The sequence below is a fragment of the Lemur catta genome, chromosome 3 (assembly GCF_020740605.2).
Source record: "Lemur catta isolate mLemCat1 chromosome 3, mLemCat1.pri, whole genome shotgun sequence".
NCBI classification, from domain to species: Eukaryota; Metazoa; Chordata; class Mammalia; order Primates; family Lemuridae; genus Lemur; species Lemur catta.
The window spans coordinates 47,904,620-47,919,095 of record NC_059130.1 but is presented as its reverse complement, the minus strand read 5'-3'; the positions used below and the strand labels follow the sequence as shown (position 1 = coordinate 47,919,095).

Sequence of the window (14,476 nt, the reverse complement as noted above, 5' to 3'; positions counted from 1 at the left end):
CTAAAATCCCTCAAGGATAGAAAGCTGGGAGTTCGCTGAACTTACAGAACAGGGCATGTAGACTGTTTTGCCTGTTTTTTTTTTTTTATTTCAGCTCATTATCGAGGTACAAAAGTTCAGGTTATATATATTGCCCATGTCCCCCCATCTCCCCGAGTCTGAGCTTCAAGCGTGTCCATTCCCTAGACAGTGCTCATCGCACTCATCACGTAGGTATGCACCCATCCCCTCTCCCCATCCCCCCCAGTCAGAACTTCAAGTGTGTCCATTTCCCAGACAGTGCGCATCGCACTCATCAAGTAGGTATACACCCATCCCTTCCCCCCAGCACTCACCTCTGTCTGATACCCAATTGGTGTTATTCCCAAATGTGCACTTAGGTGATGATCAGGGAAACCAGTTTGCTGGTGAGTACATGTGGTGCTTATTTTTCCATTTTTGGGATACTTCATTTAATAGAATGGGTTCCAACTCTCTCCAGGAGAACCAAAGAGATGCCATATCACCGTTATTTCTTATAGCTGAGTAATATTCCATGGTATACACATACCACATTTTGCTAACCCATTCATGAATTGATGGGCATTTGGGTTGTTTCCACATCTTTGCAATTGTGAATTGTGCTGCTATAAACATTCGGGTGCAGGTGTCTTTTTTATAGAATGACTTTTGTTTTTCTGGGTAGATGCTCAATAATGGGATTGCTGGATTGAATGGTAGGTCTACTTGAATCTGTTTAAGGTATCTCCATATTGTTGCACTAGTTTACAGTCCCACCAGCAGTGTATGAGCATTTCTGTCTCTCCGCATCCACACCAACATGTATAGTTTTGGGACTTTTTGATAAAGGCCATTCTCACTGAAGTTAAGTGATATCTCATTGTGGTTTTTATTTGCATTTCCCTGATGATTAAAGATGTTGAACATTTTTTCATATGTTGGTTAGCCATTTTTATATCTTCTTTTGAAAAATTTCTATTCATGTCCTTTGCCCACTTTTTGATAGGGTTGTTCGATTTTTTCATACTGATTTTCCTGAGTTCTAAATAGATTCTTGTTATCAGTCCTTTATCTGATGTGTAGTATGCAAAAATTTTTTCCCATTCTGTAGGTTGTCTGTTTACTCTCATGACTGTTTCTTTGGCTGTGCAGAAGCTTTTTAATTTGATCAGGTCCCATTTATTTATTTTTGTTTTTGCTGTGATTGCCTTAGGGATCTTCTTCATAAATTCTTTGCCTAGGCCAATGTCTCTAAAGGTCTTTCCTACATTTTCTTCTAGAATTGTAATAGTTTCCCACCTAAGGTTTAAGTCTGTTATCCACCGTGATTTGATTTTTATGAGAGGTGAAAGCTGTGGGTCCTGTTTTAGTCTTCTACGTGTGGCTATCCAGTTTTCCCAGCACCATTTATTAAATAAGGAATCTTTTCCCCAGCGTATGTTTTTGTCTGCTTTGTCAAAGATTAGATGGTTATATGCGGATGGTTTTATATTTGGATTTTCTGTTCTGTTCCACTGGTCTATGTCCCTGCACTTGTGCCAATACCAAGCAGTTTTAATAATCACAGCCTTGTAGTATAGTTTGAAGTCTGGCAAATTAATACCTCCCATTTTGTTTTTGTTGCTTAAAATTGCTTTTGCTAAACAGGGTCTTCTCTGGTTCCATACAAAGTGTAAAATTATTTTTTCTACCGTTCAAAATAACAACAAAGAAAATAGAATACCTAGGAATATATTTAACTAAGGAGGTAAAGGACCTCTGTAGGGAGAACTATGAAACACTGAGGAAGGAAATCGCAGAGCATGTAAATAGATGGAAAACCATACCATGCTCGTGGATCAGAAGGAAAACCATACCGTGCTCGTGGATCAGAAGGAAAACCATACCATGCTCGTGGATTGGAAGGATCAACATTGTTAAAATGTCTATACTGCCCAAAGTTATCTACAGATTCAATGCAATCCCTGTTTTGCCTGTTTTAATGAATGATTATTAAATATCTGCATGTGCAGCAGAATTTGGTCTGACACTTGAATTCAAATTCATTATAACCTCATCACTACAAACTTCAATTGGTGCCTGTTACCTTATCTAGCAAAAATAACCTAAAAGTTGGGCATGACAAAATTGGCTTGATGCAGATTATAATGCCCTGACTTTGAGATGATCAAATCTAGTGGTGAAAATATAAGTAAAAATACAATATAAAGAATTATAGAAAGTCGAGTGCTACAATTTGTATAAGAGATGAAGGGATCATAGAGGAGAATGCAGCTATTTCAACTGGGGGACTCCAAGAGATCTACACATAGGAGGTGGTGCTAGTTCTGGAAGATATATGAGAATGTTCCAGAAAGTTGAATTTTTTTTTAGTGGGAGAGGTGGCTGGGAAAAGCATTATAGAGGTTAGGAGAAAGATAAAAATAAATCCATATAATAAATGACAAATTTATTAAATACTAAAATATATATATACACACACACTACACATACATACACACTCTTTCACTTACATATCTCTTAGTGAGAAGTGCCCATCAAAAAAACTGTCTTTTGAGTTTTAAGTGTACCTGGCCTGAAGAAAAACCTCTAGAATTCTGTTTTTGCAAAAAAAAAAAAAAAATGGTGATTTTACTGACAGTGATGCCCAAACTACATCTGTCATAATAAGACTAAAAAAGTAACCAGCCTGCTGAGTGAAAACTGGCATTCTCATAAAAAGTTTAAATTGTACTGAATATAGAACTCTAGTTCACATATTTTAAAATACCTTCCATCAAAATGATATTCCTTATGATTTTCCAAAGTCCATTATAAGGATTCTCCTAACTACAGGTTAAGATCATAACTCTGACATCAGGACTTCCCTTCTCAGCCTGTATGGATGGGAATGTTGAGCTGGGAAAATCGAGTTCTGGCTTTTCCTCTGCTCTTAGTAATCAATGAAGTTTTATCTTTGAACATAGATTTTAAATACCCCTTTTCATGTTTGGTTGTAACTGAGATTATATATTAACAAGCATATGGATACTGTAAAGAACACATTGATGTACAATCAATATGTTTTAACTCTCCCCTGCCTGCTAGGAATGCCACCATTTATGCTATGAATCAAATCAGTGAGCAGCTGCAACCAACAGAGCACTGGACTTGAAGTAGTAGGTTCACATCCTATAGAAGTGTCATTTACCAACGGAAGCAAATTGTGTTACTGCACATACTATCTGAAAGGATTAATGTGAAGAGTAAATGGTTTACCTCATTTATTCAACAAAAATGATTAAGTACACATGATGTCATTTTGTTCTGCACTATCAATAAAAATTATTAGCATTTATGCTAAATAAATAGCTATCATTTATTGCACACTTAGTACGTGCATATATTTAATTCTTATAAGACATCGTGTTAAATATTATTATCTCAATTTTATAGATTTAAAAAAACCTGAGGCTTGGAGATGTAATTTTATGCATTTTGTCTGAATTTTTGAAGGGTGAATACGCCTTATTCATTGTAGAAGCTCAAGGAATAGCATTGTGCCTATTACATAGTAGATACATTATCATCATTCAAAACTTTTACAAATAATGTCTTTTGGCACAGTGCAAATTTAAAAATTAATGTGATACAATACATACTTAACAGATGGTATCAGCCATGCTCCCTGGAAACATTATTTATTTCAAAATACAGAAATGAATGGGATGATTCTTTATAATAATCTTGACAACACTCAGAGCTTATTGAAATATTTTGAAAACATCATTAGATATTGGAGTAATTGTCCATAATAATTAGTTAGCAGACCATTTTATACCGTTGGCTTTTTACTTTTGCTGCTCTTTCTACAGGAGAATCAGAAAATAAGTATAAAATCTCATTCATTTTTCCACACCACAGAGTATTAGGTTGGCAAAGTAGTGCTGCCAACAGTGGTTACCATCCCCAGTGACCAGGTGGCTACATAGCCCATGTCACCTGCTCACAGTATGTTTTTATTACATGTATGAAGTGATTTATTGTCTCCAAAGTGTTTTCTCATCCATTTGATTCTCATAACATAACTGAAAGGTAGGAAGGAATAAGACAACATTTTCCAGATACGGTAACTCGAGACAGAAGCCACATAGCTAATGAGGGGCAGGGGAAGAGAGGGAGAGGACAAGGTGGGGAGAGAGCAGAGAGGGAGAGGGAGAAGTAAAAGCTAGCTGGTGTTCTGATTCCTTGGGCTTTGCTTTCCCCTCAGCATCACCATCTCCTTAGTATGCAAAGGAGAGGGATACATGGGAAAAAAGAAACAGGGAGGTCTGAAGGGAGGAAGGAAAAGAGAAAGAGAAGGAGGGAGGAGTGAAGAGAGCATATAAACAAATGAATATGAATGAGACTAAGTAAAGCAAGGTCCTAAAAGACATAAGAAGGAGTTTAAATAGACCCAAAAACCCCCAAAGAGTAGTTCTTAACTTTTAGGGGATCTTGGATGTCTTTGACAATCTGATAAAACCACGGAGGCTGTACTATTTCACATGTACATACATATATACACTATTTTACAAAAAATTTCCTTGCATTCACTGCACCCCTAATCTAGTTCTAGGTCTCATTTTAAGAAATGTGCCTTAAAAACAGGTAGCTTCACCTCTCCATGCACCATGGTTTGCAGATCTAGAACCAGAGAGTGGAGCCACATAAATGTGGGTGGGTGCCCATAGCACCGTGTCCGTGTGTGCTGAGGAGATAAGAGGCATGCCTTCAAATCAGAGCAGAAATACCTCTGAATCCCTTCTGCTGCTTCTCACTTCTCCACATTTCCAATCTTAATAGGAAACAAAACAATTTCCACCACCACACATTGAGACCATTATCTACAATGGAACACAAAACTCCCCGTCCAAAATTGAAATCAAGGATAAAAGGCGTGAGAAAATTTTGACTCTCCTGGTATTCAATCACTATGACTAAAAATCATTAAAGACCAATTAACATTAGGATAAAAGTAGACAACAAAAGAATTAAACACATAGGCTGTGACGACTCTGGCACTGTCATTGTGCAATGCTGGATTGGGCATCTAATGTCTTTACATCCAACGCTCCTTCATAATTTTATGGTGAAAATTAATCATATTAATGAATTTAAATAAAGTCTGACATATGATAATCTCACTAAACTTCATATTTTTTATTTATAAAATGTATTTAATGATAGCACCTATGTTTAAAGAAAAGTACTATCACGGTGAGTGTTAAATGAAGCAATGCATTAAATGTACCTAACAGGGTGTCTGGTGCACAAAAGATGCATGACAAATATTAGCTAGTGTTAGCCCACTTGGAGAAAGAGGAGACATCAAAAGTAGGAATCATTAATTTGATTCTAAGAACAGAATTCTGATGGAGTTCTGCTTTTCTTACTATTCAGACTCCCAATTTGTGAAGGTTGAGTAGATTAAACTATGTGGCTTCTGTCCACCTCTAACATTGTACTGGCCTCAGAATCCACTAACAAATATATTTTGCTAGGAGCTTTAAGTAGGTTTTCCTGATTAATCATCACAACCTGGAGAGGACTCCTGGGAGTTAAGACATAGATAGCGGGGCACTGCTCTAACACGTGTGTTAAGCCATTTCACGCTCATAACAACCCTGAGAGGCTAGTACTCATATCGCCCATTTTACAGTTCAAGAAACGGATGCACAGAGAGAATAACTAGCTCAAGTTCCCATCGCAGGGACGTGGCAGATCTGAGCTTCAGACCAAAGCAGTCAGACTCCAGAGTCTGTGATCTTAACCTCTACATGCATGCACTGACTCTCCAAGATGTGTGTGTCTTTATGTCCAGTTCATGAATAAGAAAATTTTGCCCAAAGTTATATGGCTAGTAAGTGGGAGAAACCAGGATAAGAATCCAGACTTGTCTGAAATCCATGAGTGTGCTTTTTCTCCTACACCGCACCACAGGAGAGTGTTCCAGGAGTGGGGATACCCAAGACAAGAGGATACTCAAGGTAAGGTTTGGAGGGAAAGAGGTCTATGGTTTTTTGATCCAATGTGATGGGGATCTGGGTATGAGATGCCATTCTGTCGTCTGTTAATATGTTTTCCATAATTAATGATCCTTGGGATAGGAGCAGTAGGTACATCCCTCAAATCTGAGCCTCGGGGTCTAGAGGGAGCTTCCTGAGGATGCAGACATAAAGAATCAGGGATGTACCTCAACCTTTAAAATCTGTCTCACTTGGGGTCAGGGACCACCTTGATTGGCACTAGTTTGCTTTATCTATGTTCTAGCTCTATAAAGATGGTGACCTAGTTTCATCTCCTTTAAATCATTTGTGTTGCTCAAGGGTCTAAGGAACAATAGCTGCTAGTGGCCACTGTATCCAAATTTGGGGAGCAGAACCCATTATCATCACCAATTCTTTTAATCAATGAAAATCACAGATCACTAATTAAATTTATATCTGTATGAATTGTATGCAGAACTTTGGCAAATGATATACATATCAAACTGAACAGTACCTGTTTTCAAAGAGTTTATAAACAATGTCATCTATGTAAATAAGCCCAAATTACAGGTTTTTTCTGAAAACACAATGAAAATAATATTAGACAACACAAAATAGAATTAGGAATTATTTTCTTATCTTATACAGATATTTTGATAATAGAAGAGTCTTACATACTACTACCCTAAAAATGTCCTAAAACACCATCCATCAAACTTTGTCCCTGCTTAATTCCTAACAAATTGAGAAAAACTCTCAGCCTGGCATTCCAGGTCCCAGCAGTGTGACCCCAGTCTTCATATTTAGTGGTATACCCCATTTTCCCCACATACCACTCTTACAAACAAGAGTACAGTCTGCATTTGCTGCCTCCACTGGGTTGTTCACAAAGCTGCTTCTTTGATGTCCTAACTCAAATTCCATTTCAGCCTCTCTTTCAAGATACAGCTCAAACACCACCATCTTCCCCATGAAGCCTTTCCTCACTCCTCCATACAAAAATTATTTCATCCTCTTCTGAACCACAAGAGGTCTTCGCAGTATACAAATACATATATATGTATATATGTATAACTTTTATCATTACTATTTATATGATGATCTTTAATGTGCTTACCTAATTTCCCCAATTAGGCTGTAAACTCCTTAGAATCAGTGACCATGCTTTACTCCTAAAGTTGCCCTTATAACCTCTACTCTGCCAGATATAGTGCTTGGAACATTGGAATTAAATAAACACTTACTGAATAAACATTAACTGAGTTATTATTTTACTACTAATAATAAGGTTAATGATATAGTGACCACTTACGGAGTATCAACTATAGGCCAAGGATTACATTTACATATTATAAATAATCTGATATTCAGAATCCTGTGACTTAGGGCAGCAGTGCCCAACCTTTTTGGTACCAGGGACCGGTTTCATGGAAGACAATTTTTCCATGGATGGGGTGGGGGGAGATGGTGTGGATAGCTTCAGGATGATTCAAGCACATTACATTTATTGTGTGGTCAAACCTCTCTGCTAATGATAATCTATATTTGCAGCCACTCCCCAGCACTAGCATCACCGCCTCAGCTCTGCCTCAGATCATCAGGCATTAGATGCTCATAACGAGCACACATGCTAGATCCCTCACATGCACAGTTTACACTAGGGTCCGCGCTCCTATGAGAATCTAAGGCAGCCGCTGATCTGACAGGAGGCAGAGCAGTGGTGATGCCAGCAATGGGGAGCAGCTGTAAATACAGATGAAGCTTCGCTTGCTCGACAGCCACTCACCTCCTGCTGTGCCGCCCAGTTCCTGACAGGCCATGGACCTGGGGCTGTGGACCCCAGACATAGGAAATTGAGGCTTAATGAGCTTAAATAAATTTTTCAAGGTTACACAGCAAGTAGAGTTCCCAAGTCTTAACACAGCAGCAGAATATACTTTGGATCTGAATCCAAATATTTAGACTCCAAACCTGAGCCCCAAGTCAACACTATATAAAAGCAATTAAATTCAAAATATATATTGTTTTTAATTTTTAGATAAATAAATTAAGCAAGTATGAAACAAATCCAAAAGTTGTGACAGTGAAGAAATTTCTCTCAAATATTAGAAATGAGTTTAGAAAATTAAAGATATACATATTTTTTACACACACACACACACACACACACAATGAAGAACCTTTACAATACAAGAAATGCAAGAGATGAGGAAAGAGACTCTTTCTTCAAGGCATTTATTTAGAAGAATGACTTATGAATTTATGAGTAAACTGTAGAAAAACCATAGACTTTGGAATTTAATAGACTAGGGTTAGAATTCTGGATGTAATATTATTAGCTCTGGACCTTGGACAAGTTACTTAATCTTTCTAAGCCTCAGTTTTCTGAAATGTCAGATGACAATAATAATAACTGCTTTCAGAGATAATGCAAACACTAGATGGGTATAAGGTGTATAGAAAGCCTATTAGAGTATCCAGAATAAAGTAATAACTCAACAAATGATGAGTACTATTAATAGTATTATCAACACTATTATTTTATGCCACAGTGAACATGCTAAGCCCGTGTTCTTGAGAGGAATGGAGAGGCAAAGCTGCCATTACTATCCTCCAAAACTCAACACTTTCTTCTATTTTAACTGACTCCCAAATCCGTTTTCTTGTACCTAAAGAACTGAAAGTCAAAACATGGAAACCAAGTTGGATCCTCCCTTAAAAAAAAAAATCTATCCAATTACATTCTTAATGCCTGCCCTCTCAGGCATCTCCCATCATTCAGGGAATATGCTCTTTGGAAGCTGAGGAAGTAACATGGCATTTGGCATCAGTCCTATTAGCATACCAACACCATACCCAACTTTTTGTTTTCAGATATTTCTAATTTATTATCTGAACCTCAGTTTCCTCAAATGTTAATTGGAGATAATATCTTCTGGAAGGGCTGCTAGAAGAAATTATGCAACTGTGACTATTCAGTACCCAGCACAGAATATGCATTCAATAGTGACTCATTCATTCCCTTTCTTCCTCCTAGGTTCTCCCTAAGTGGAGAATCATCAAGATCTTTGGGCCAATGTGTTCTTGTCTCTAACTGGCACCTGCCACATGGATGGATGGTTAGGATCTGAAAAGTGTTATCTCATTTTAAAAAAGACACAGAATGGTAATTACCAAAAGATGAGTGACAGACATTTTTGATTATGGTTGTGACCAAACCAATGACCTAAAAGTGACAGGCTTTTTTTTTTTTTTCTTAAAAAACAAAAATCCTTGAAAAGTCTGAGCTAGTAGTCTCCCAGAAAACATGTGCCTGGAAACCCAGCATCTGCAGAAAGTAAAAAGGGAACCCAAAAACAGACCAATTCAAATGGAAGAGAGAGAACACAAACATGAAGCTGGATTTGGAGTTTCTGACAAATTTTAGCAAATTACAATATTAAAAAAAACAAAGCAAAATCTTTTCTGGAGCAAGGTCTAACACATTTCAAACAATTATGCTAGAGCTAATTTGAAGTCAGTTATCACAGTATATGTGATAAAGTTACTTTGAAGTGATCAAGAAATTCGTTGGTTTGTTCATAGAATTCAATTTTGTGTGTTAGGAGTTTTTCATTATTTTGTAACTTATTAAGTCATTTGCTCAAAAAATCAAAGAATATATGAATATCCAAACCTAATGCATACAACAGATGTTTTTAACATTCATTATTGCAATTTACACATTCAGCTACTGAAAATAAAACTTCATTTTCCCTTTCCTCTTCATTTTCTGATTTCTTATTTGTTATCTATTGAGAGACAGAGAGAGAGAGAAAATCGCAGGAAGGGAACCTCCAATACTTTGTCAATATTAAAGGAACCATAATGTAGCAGGTTTTCTAAAGAAACACCACAATTCTCCTACAAATAACTTTTCATCATATTCACATATGTAAAGTATTATGTGATTATCCCAACAATTACATATGTATATGTGTATCTGTATAGTCACATATACAATGTATAGTTATACAGATAGCACACACACACACAGTGCATAAATCCAAAAAGCATTCTCTGTAAGGTTCTAAGAGAAAAGGACTTAAACTGTCCAAGGAGCAGAGCAGCCTTTAAATAAATCTGTAGAGCTCTTGTAATTGAGGCACAGCTCCTGCTTTTCAGCAAAGCACTGTTGCTGAGGCCTCTTCATTTAGAAATCCTCAAATTCTTTTTTATCTATTTGTTCCCTGGTCAGCTTAGCCCCATGGGCACCTTCATCTGAAAGGGAAGGAGGTGGTCAAATAGAAATACACGCCCGGACTCGGGAAGTGGGAGTCCCCTGTACACCCCAGCAATTGATCCCCCTCTCACCAGCCGCTGCTGCTCATCTCCCAGGGGCAATGGGAGAGGAGGCAGTCAGTGAAGCAAGGCCACAGAGTGGATGAAGTCAGGATTCACCCCAAAAGCTCACCTCCCTCCCAGCCTAGACCCCCACCCATCACCTCCTAAGGCTCCCCGCTTCCCTTCCGTCCTCCTTCCAGTCACCCAACACTGCAGCCACCGCAGGGGGTGCGGGGTGACTTGTGGGGAGGGCTGGGGGCTTCCTTCGCACCCACCCCTTCGCGTCCTAGAATGTCCTCTGGGGAAGGGGCTGCCAACAACTTGGAGGAACTTGGAAGGCAAAGGCTGCAGCGCCCCAACCTCCAGCGGGGCCTCAACCCCGAAGGCGAGGGGCTAAAGAAGGGAGTCGGCGGCGAGGGCGAGCACCCCCGGCTTACCACGAGCACGGGGACGCCGGCGGCCAGGGAGTAGAGGAGCACGGGGGGCACGGCGCTGCTGTCCTCCGGGCCCGGGTAGGGCTTGCGGTAGGCGCTGTCGTGGCAGAAGAAGCCCTGCACGTTCACGGTGAACGTGTCCGTGTACTCGAAGTAGTACGCCAGCATCACCGTCCCTGCCATGATCACCATCTGGAAATAGAGCATGCTGCTGGTGAGCGCCGCGGGCAGCAGGGGCATGCACGCCTCCCGGGCCGGGCCGAGCCGAGCCGAGCCGAGCTGGCGGCCGACGCGGCGGGCCCCCTCCCCGGTCCGCCGAGGCAGCCACCGGGGGCGCGGCGGCGGGGGCGGCGGGAGGACGGAGCGCGGGAGGAGGGATGGAGCCGCTGGAGGAAGAGGCGGAGGCAGGTCCGGGTTTCGAGGCGCGGGCAGGCTGCAGAGGAGGCGGCTACCCCCGGATGAGCCCCCACTCCCTTGCCCGCCCCCTGCCCGCAGCAAGCGCCGCCCGCCCGGGCGCGGGGTCGTGCGGGGGGGAGGGGAGTCTCGGACGACAGGCAGCGCACGCTGAGCCCCCGCACGAGACCATTCGAGAGACAGCAGCGCTGGGTCAAGCCCCCAGGCCAGCCCGGAGGAGGCGGCGTGGGCGGACGGGGTGGCAGCACCTGTACCCCTTGGAGGGCGGCCGCTGTGGCGCTAGAGAAGCTCCTCGCGGGGGTAAAAATCCAAAAAAAGGGGGGAGGGAGGCAGTAGAGATGGAGCTTCTAGAAACTCCCTTCCGAAACACCAGCTGGGCGGTTTAAGAAGCCCGCACAACGCCTGTGAAAACGGTGCGTGGACGCGTCTTCGGAGCGCAAACCGCACCAAAGCGCAAAGTGCAGGATGCGGTGCCGCGAGTTGAGCCGGTGCGTCCAGCCGGCAATCCCTCGGATTCCCGCACCCCGCGCAGGACGGGAGCCCCGCGGTGGCTTCTAGGCACTGCTAGGAAAATAATCTCAGAGGATTTTAGATTCAGGGTTTCTTTGCCTCCCCTCCAGCTTCCCAGGGCTTTGTATGTAAAAACACAGAAATCATAGCTCAGTAGCTCCGGAGGCATCATCTCTTGTACAACGGTCCCGGCCCCTTCTTTTTTCCTTGAATCCTCTTGCTCATCTTCTCAGTCTCCCTTTATTAGCTTGTGAGAGGAGACACTGCAGATTCCTGGGACCCAGCAGTACCAGTTGCCAGGGAAGGGCTATTTGCCATATCTTCCTATTTATTCCCTGAGTTCCAGGGAACTGCAGGGATTCCTGAAGTGTCAGGTGAAAGGAGAGGGAGACCAACGCAAGCTCACAGCACATGAATACAAAATACAACCATCCGTGGGTATCCACGCGTATGTGTGGGTACGTAAGTGCCATGGAACTGCATATATGTAAAGAGCCTGTTCTGTGATGCCAAGCGGGTCCCTGCATGCAAGCTTAATTAGCAGACTCTCGCCCTTCTTGGAGCCCGTCACTGCTCACGCCCTCCACTCTAGTGGGCAGGTAAGGAAGGATGTATACAAGGCAAGGGGAAGAAAATATTCTGACAGCCCTGCCTCAATCACCTTAGCAGGTTTGGAGAATGTTAATTCATTTTAAGGGATTGTAGCTTGATGATTTCTAGAGGCGGGTCTTTATCATCAGGAAAAAACAGCATTGTTAGATTTAAAAAGGCATTTAAATTTGGCAAATGATTAGTAGTTTGGAGTGCAATAGTGGCAGTGTGAATTTCTCTCATGTTGAATGGGTACTATATATACCTCACCCTCCACATTCTTCCATACATCATTCCACAGCTAATTACTTAGAGCATACTGGATAGATGGCACTAAGCAATGTGTTTAACAAGCAATTTTGGGCAGTGGGAGAAAACTGTTCTTTAATGAACAAGAGTGACTTACCATATTACGAAAACGTAACTACTACAAAGATACGTGGTTTAAAGCTTCATTCAGAAAATCATTCCAAGACTGTAAGAGTGTTTGAACTGCTCCTTTGGTTCTAAATAGGAACAACCTAAATGTTCCCACTTAATAGAATTTTTGTTAGAATTATGTTAATTTGTAAGGGTAACTTATTTGTTAAAGCTAATGAAATTGTGCATAATTTTCAAAATTAACATTACAATACACATTCAAAACACATTCGCAATGCATTACACTCGCAATATAATGCATTGCGAATGTGTTTTGAGTGTGTATTGAGTTACTGGACATGTAACAAAGCAGGGTCCTTGTCTCATTCACTGCTCTATCCTAAGCATGAGCAGTGTGTGGCACGTTGTAGGTATTCAATAGATATTTGTTGAATAAATCAATGGATTTACTCCTTTAAGAACAACAGGAAAGTGTTTTCACATATAAAATTTATCACAGGCTAGGGAATCACAATTTTTATGTCTCTAGGCAAGCACACCCCACACACATAGAAGTGTGGTCACACTGACACAGAAGGATAAGTTCAGTGTAAGAGCAGCGACTCTGGTACTGCCTCAGTTCCGATGCCAGCTCTGCCACTTGCCAGCTATGGAAACTTGACCAAGATACTTGACCTCTTTCTGTCTTAGGTTCATCACCAGTAATACTAGTACCCACTTTACAAGGTTGATATAAGGAGTAAATGATGCTTAATTCATTATGTCTGGCACAAACTGTAAACTTTAGCTTCTGGACGTAAATGTATCTAACCTACCTTAAGTAACTCAGGTCATATCAAAATCCATCACCAGTCACTTCCTTCTCATTTTATTACTTACAAAATGATTCTGGGTGTACCCGTATTTCCATAGATGTGTACATTCTTTCTATAGATTTGTGCATATTCTGTCTTCTCCTTCAGAAGCACTCTATCTCAGGAATAACATTATTTTCCATCAGAATTCTACTATGCCCATTTTTTATCTGTTTTAGATGGTCAAAGAATGTAGTTGACTGATTCATGATGGCCTAACCATCCAATGATGAAATGCAAAGTTATTATTGAATCTTAACTTATGTTATAAGGACACTACTATTAAATTCACCTTCCATGAATATTTGAGCAGACTAGATATTCATAGAAATGGTTTGGGGTGGATGAAAGAGTGTAAGTTATGTGCCCTTGGGCTGATTCCTTTATCGTCCTAAGCCTGAACTTCTTCAGGGACAAAATGAAGTAATTTTTCTTAACTTTGGGCTTATTTTGCAATTAAATGAGAATATGTGAAGTACCTGATCCAAATCAGGCACTTATTTAGTGTGTTTCACTTTATTTTCTATGAAATCACTTAAGTTAATTCTTTCCCAAAATATATCTTTTCAACTTCAAAGAATCCTTTGGAATCCTGCCTCAATTTTTATTTAAGTTTCTGGTTCTTTCTAGATTAAAAAAAGCACTACTAATATATTTAATCCTTTGGAATCCTGCCTAAATCTTTAATTTAATTCTTAGGCTTGTCATTGTGCTTTCAAATGCATTATAGCAATCTGTCTTTTTTAACAAAACATTGCCCTGTCCTTCAAACTCTCCCTATGTCAGCTCCTACCAACATGGATAATATAGTTCAAAATTTGAAATTTATAACTTTTTGTTTTCCAACTTTCAGTAATTCATATTATATTCAGATGTGCATGACTTAACAACCACTCCCCCACCACCACCACGATGTTTCTCCACCATAAAACATGAACTGAGGCAAATACTGAGACAAACC

At 40.4% G+C, this 14,476-nt stretch overlaps 1 protein-coding gene across 2 annotated transcripts in view; it reads right to left on the bottom strand.

Annotated features, from left to right (window-relative positions):
- The window catches only part of PLPPR5 (phospholipid phosphatase related 5), a 113,259-nt gene extending 102,033 nt beyond the window's left edge, over positions 1-11,226 (bottom strand). Inside the window, exon 1 of one of the 2 annotated variants that reach the window (XM_045546417.1) lies at positions 10,769-11,226. In XM_045546417.1, coding sequence (XP_045402373.1) covers positions 10,769-11,005 — 237 coding nt within the window. In that variant the 5' untranslated portion in view covers positions 11,006-11,226. The remainder of the gene's footprint in view (positions 1-10,768) is intronic. The other variant, XM_045546418.1, reaches the window with a different exon arrangement.
- Between the last annotated feature and the right edge of the window lie 3,250 nt (positions 11,227-14,476).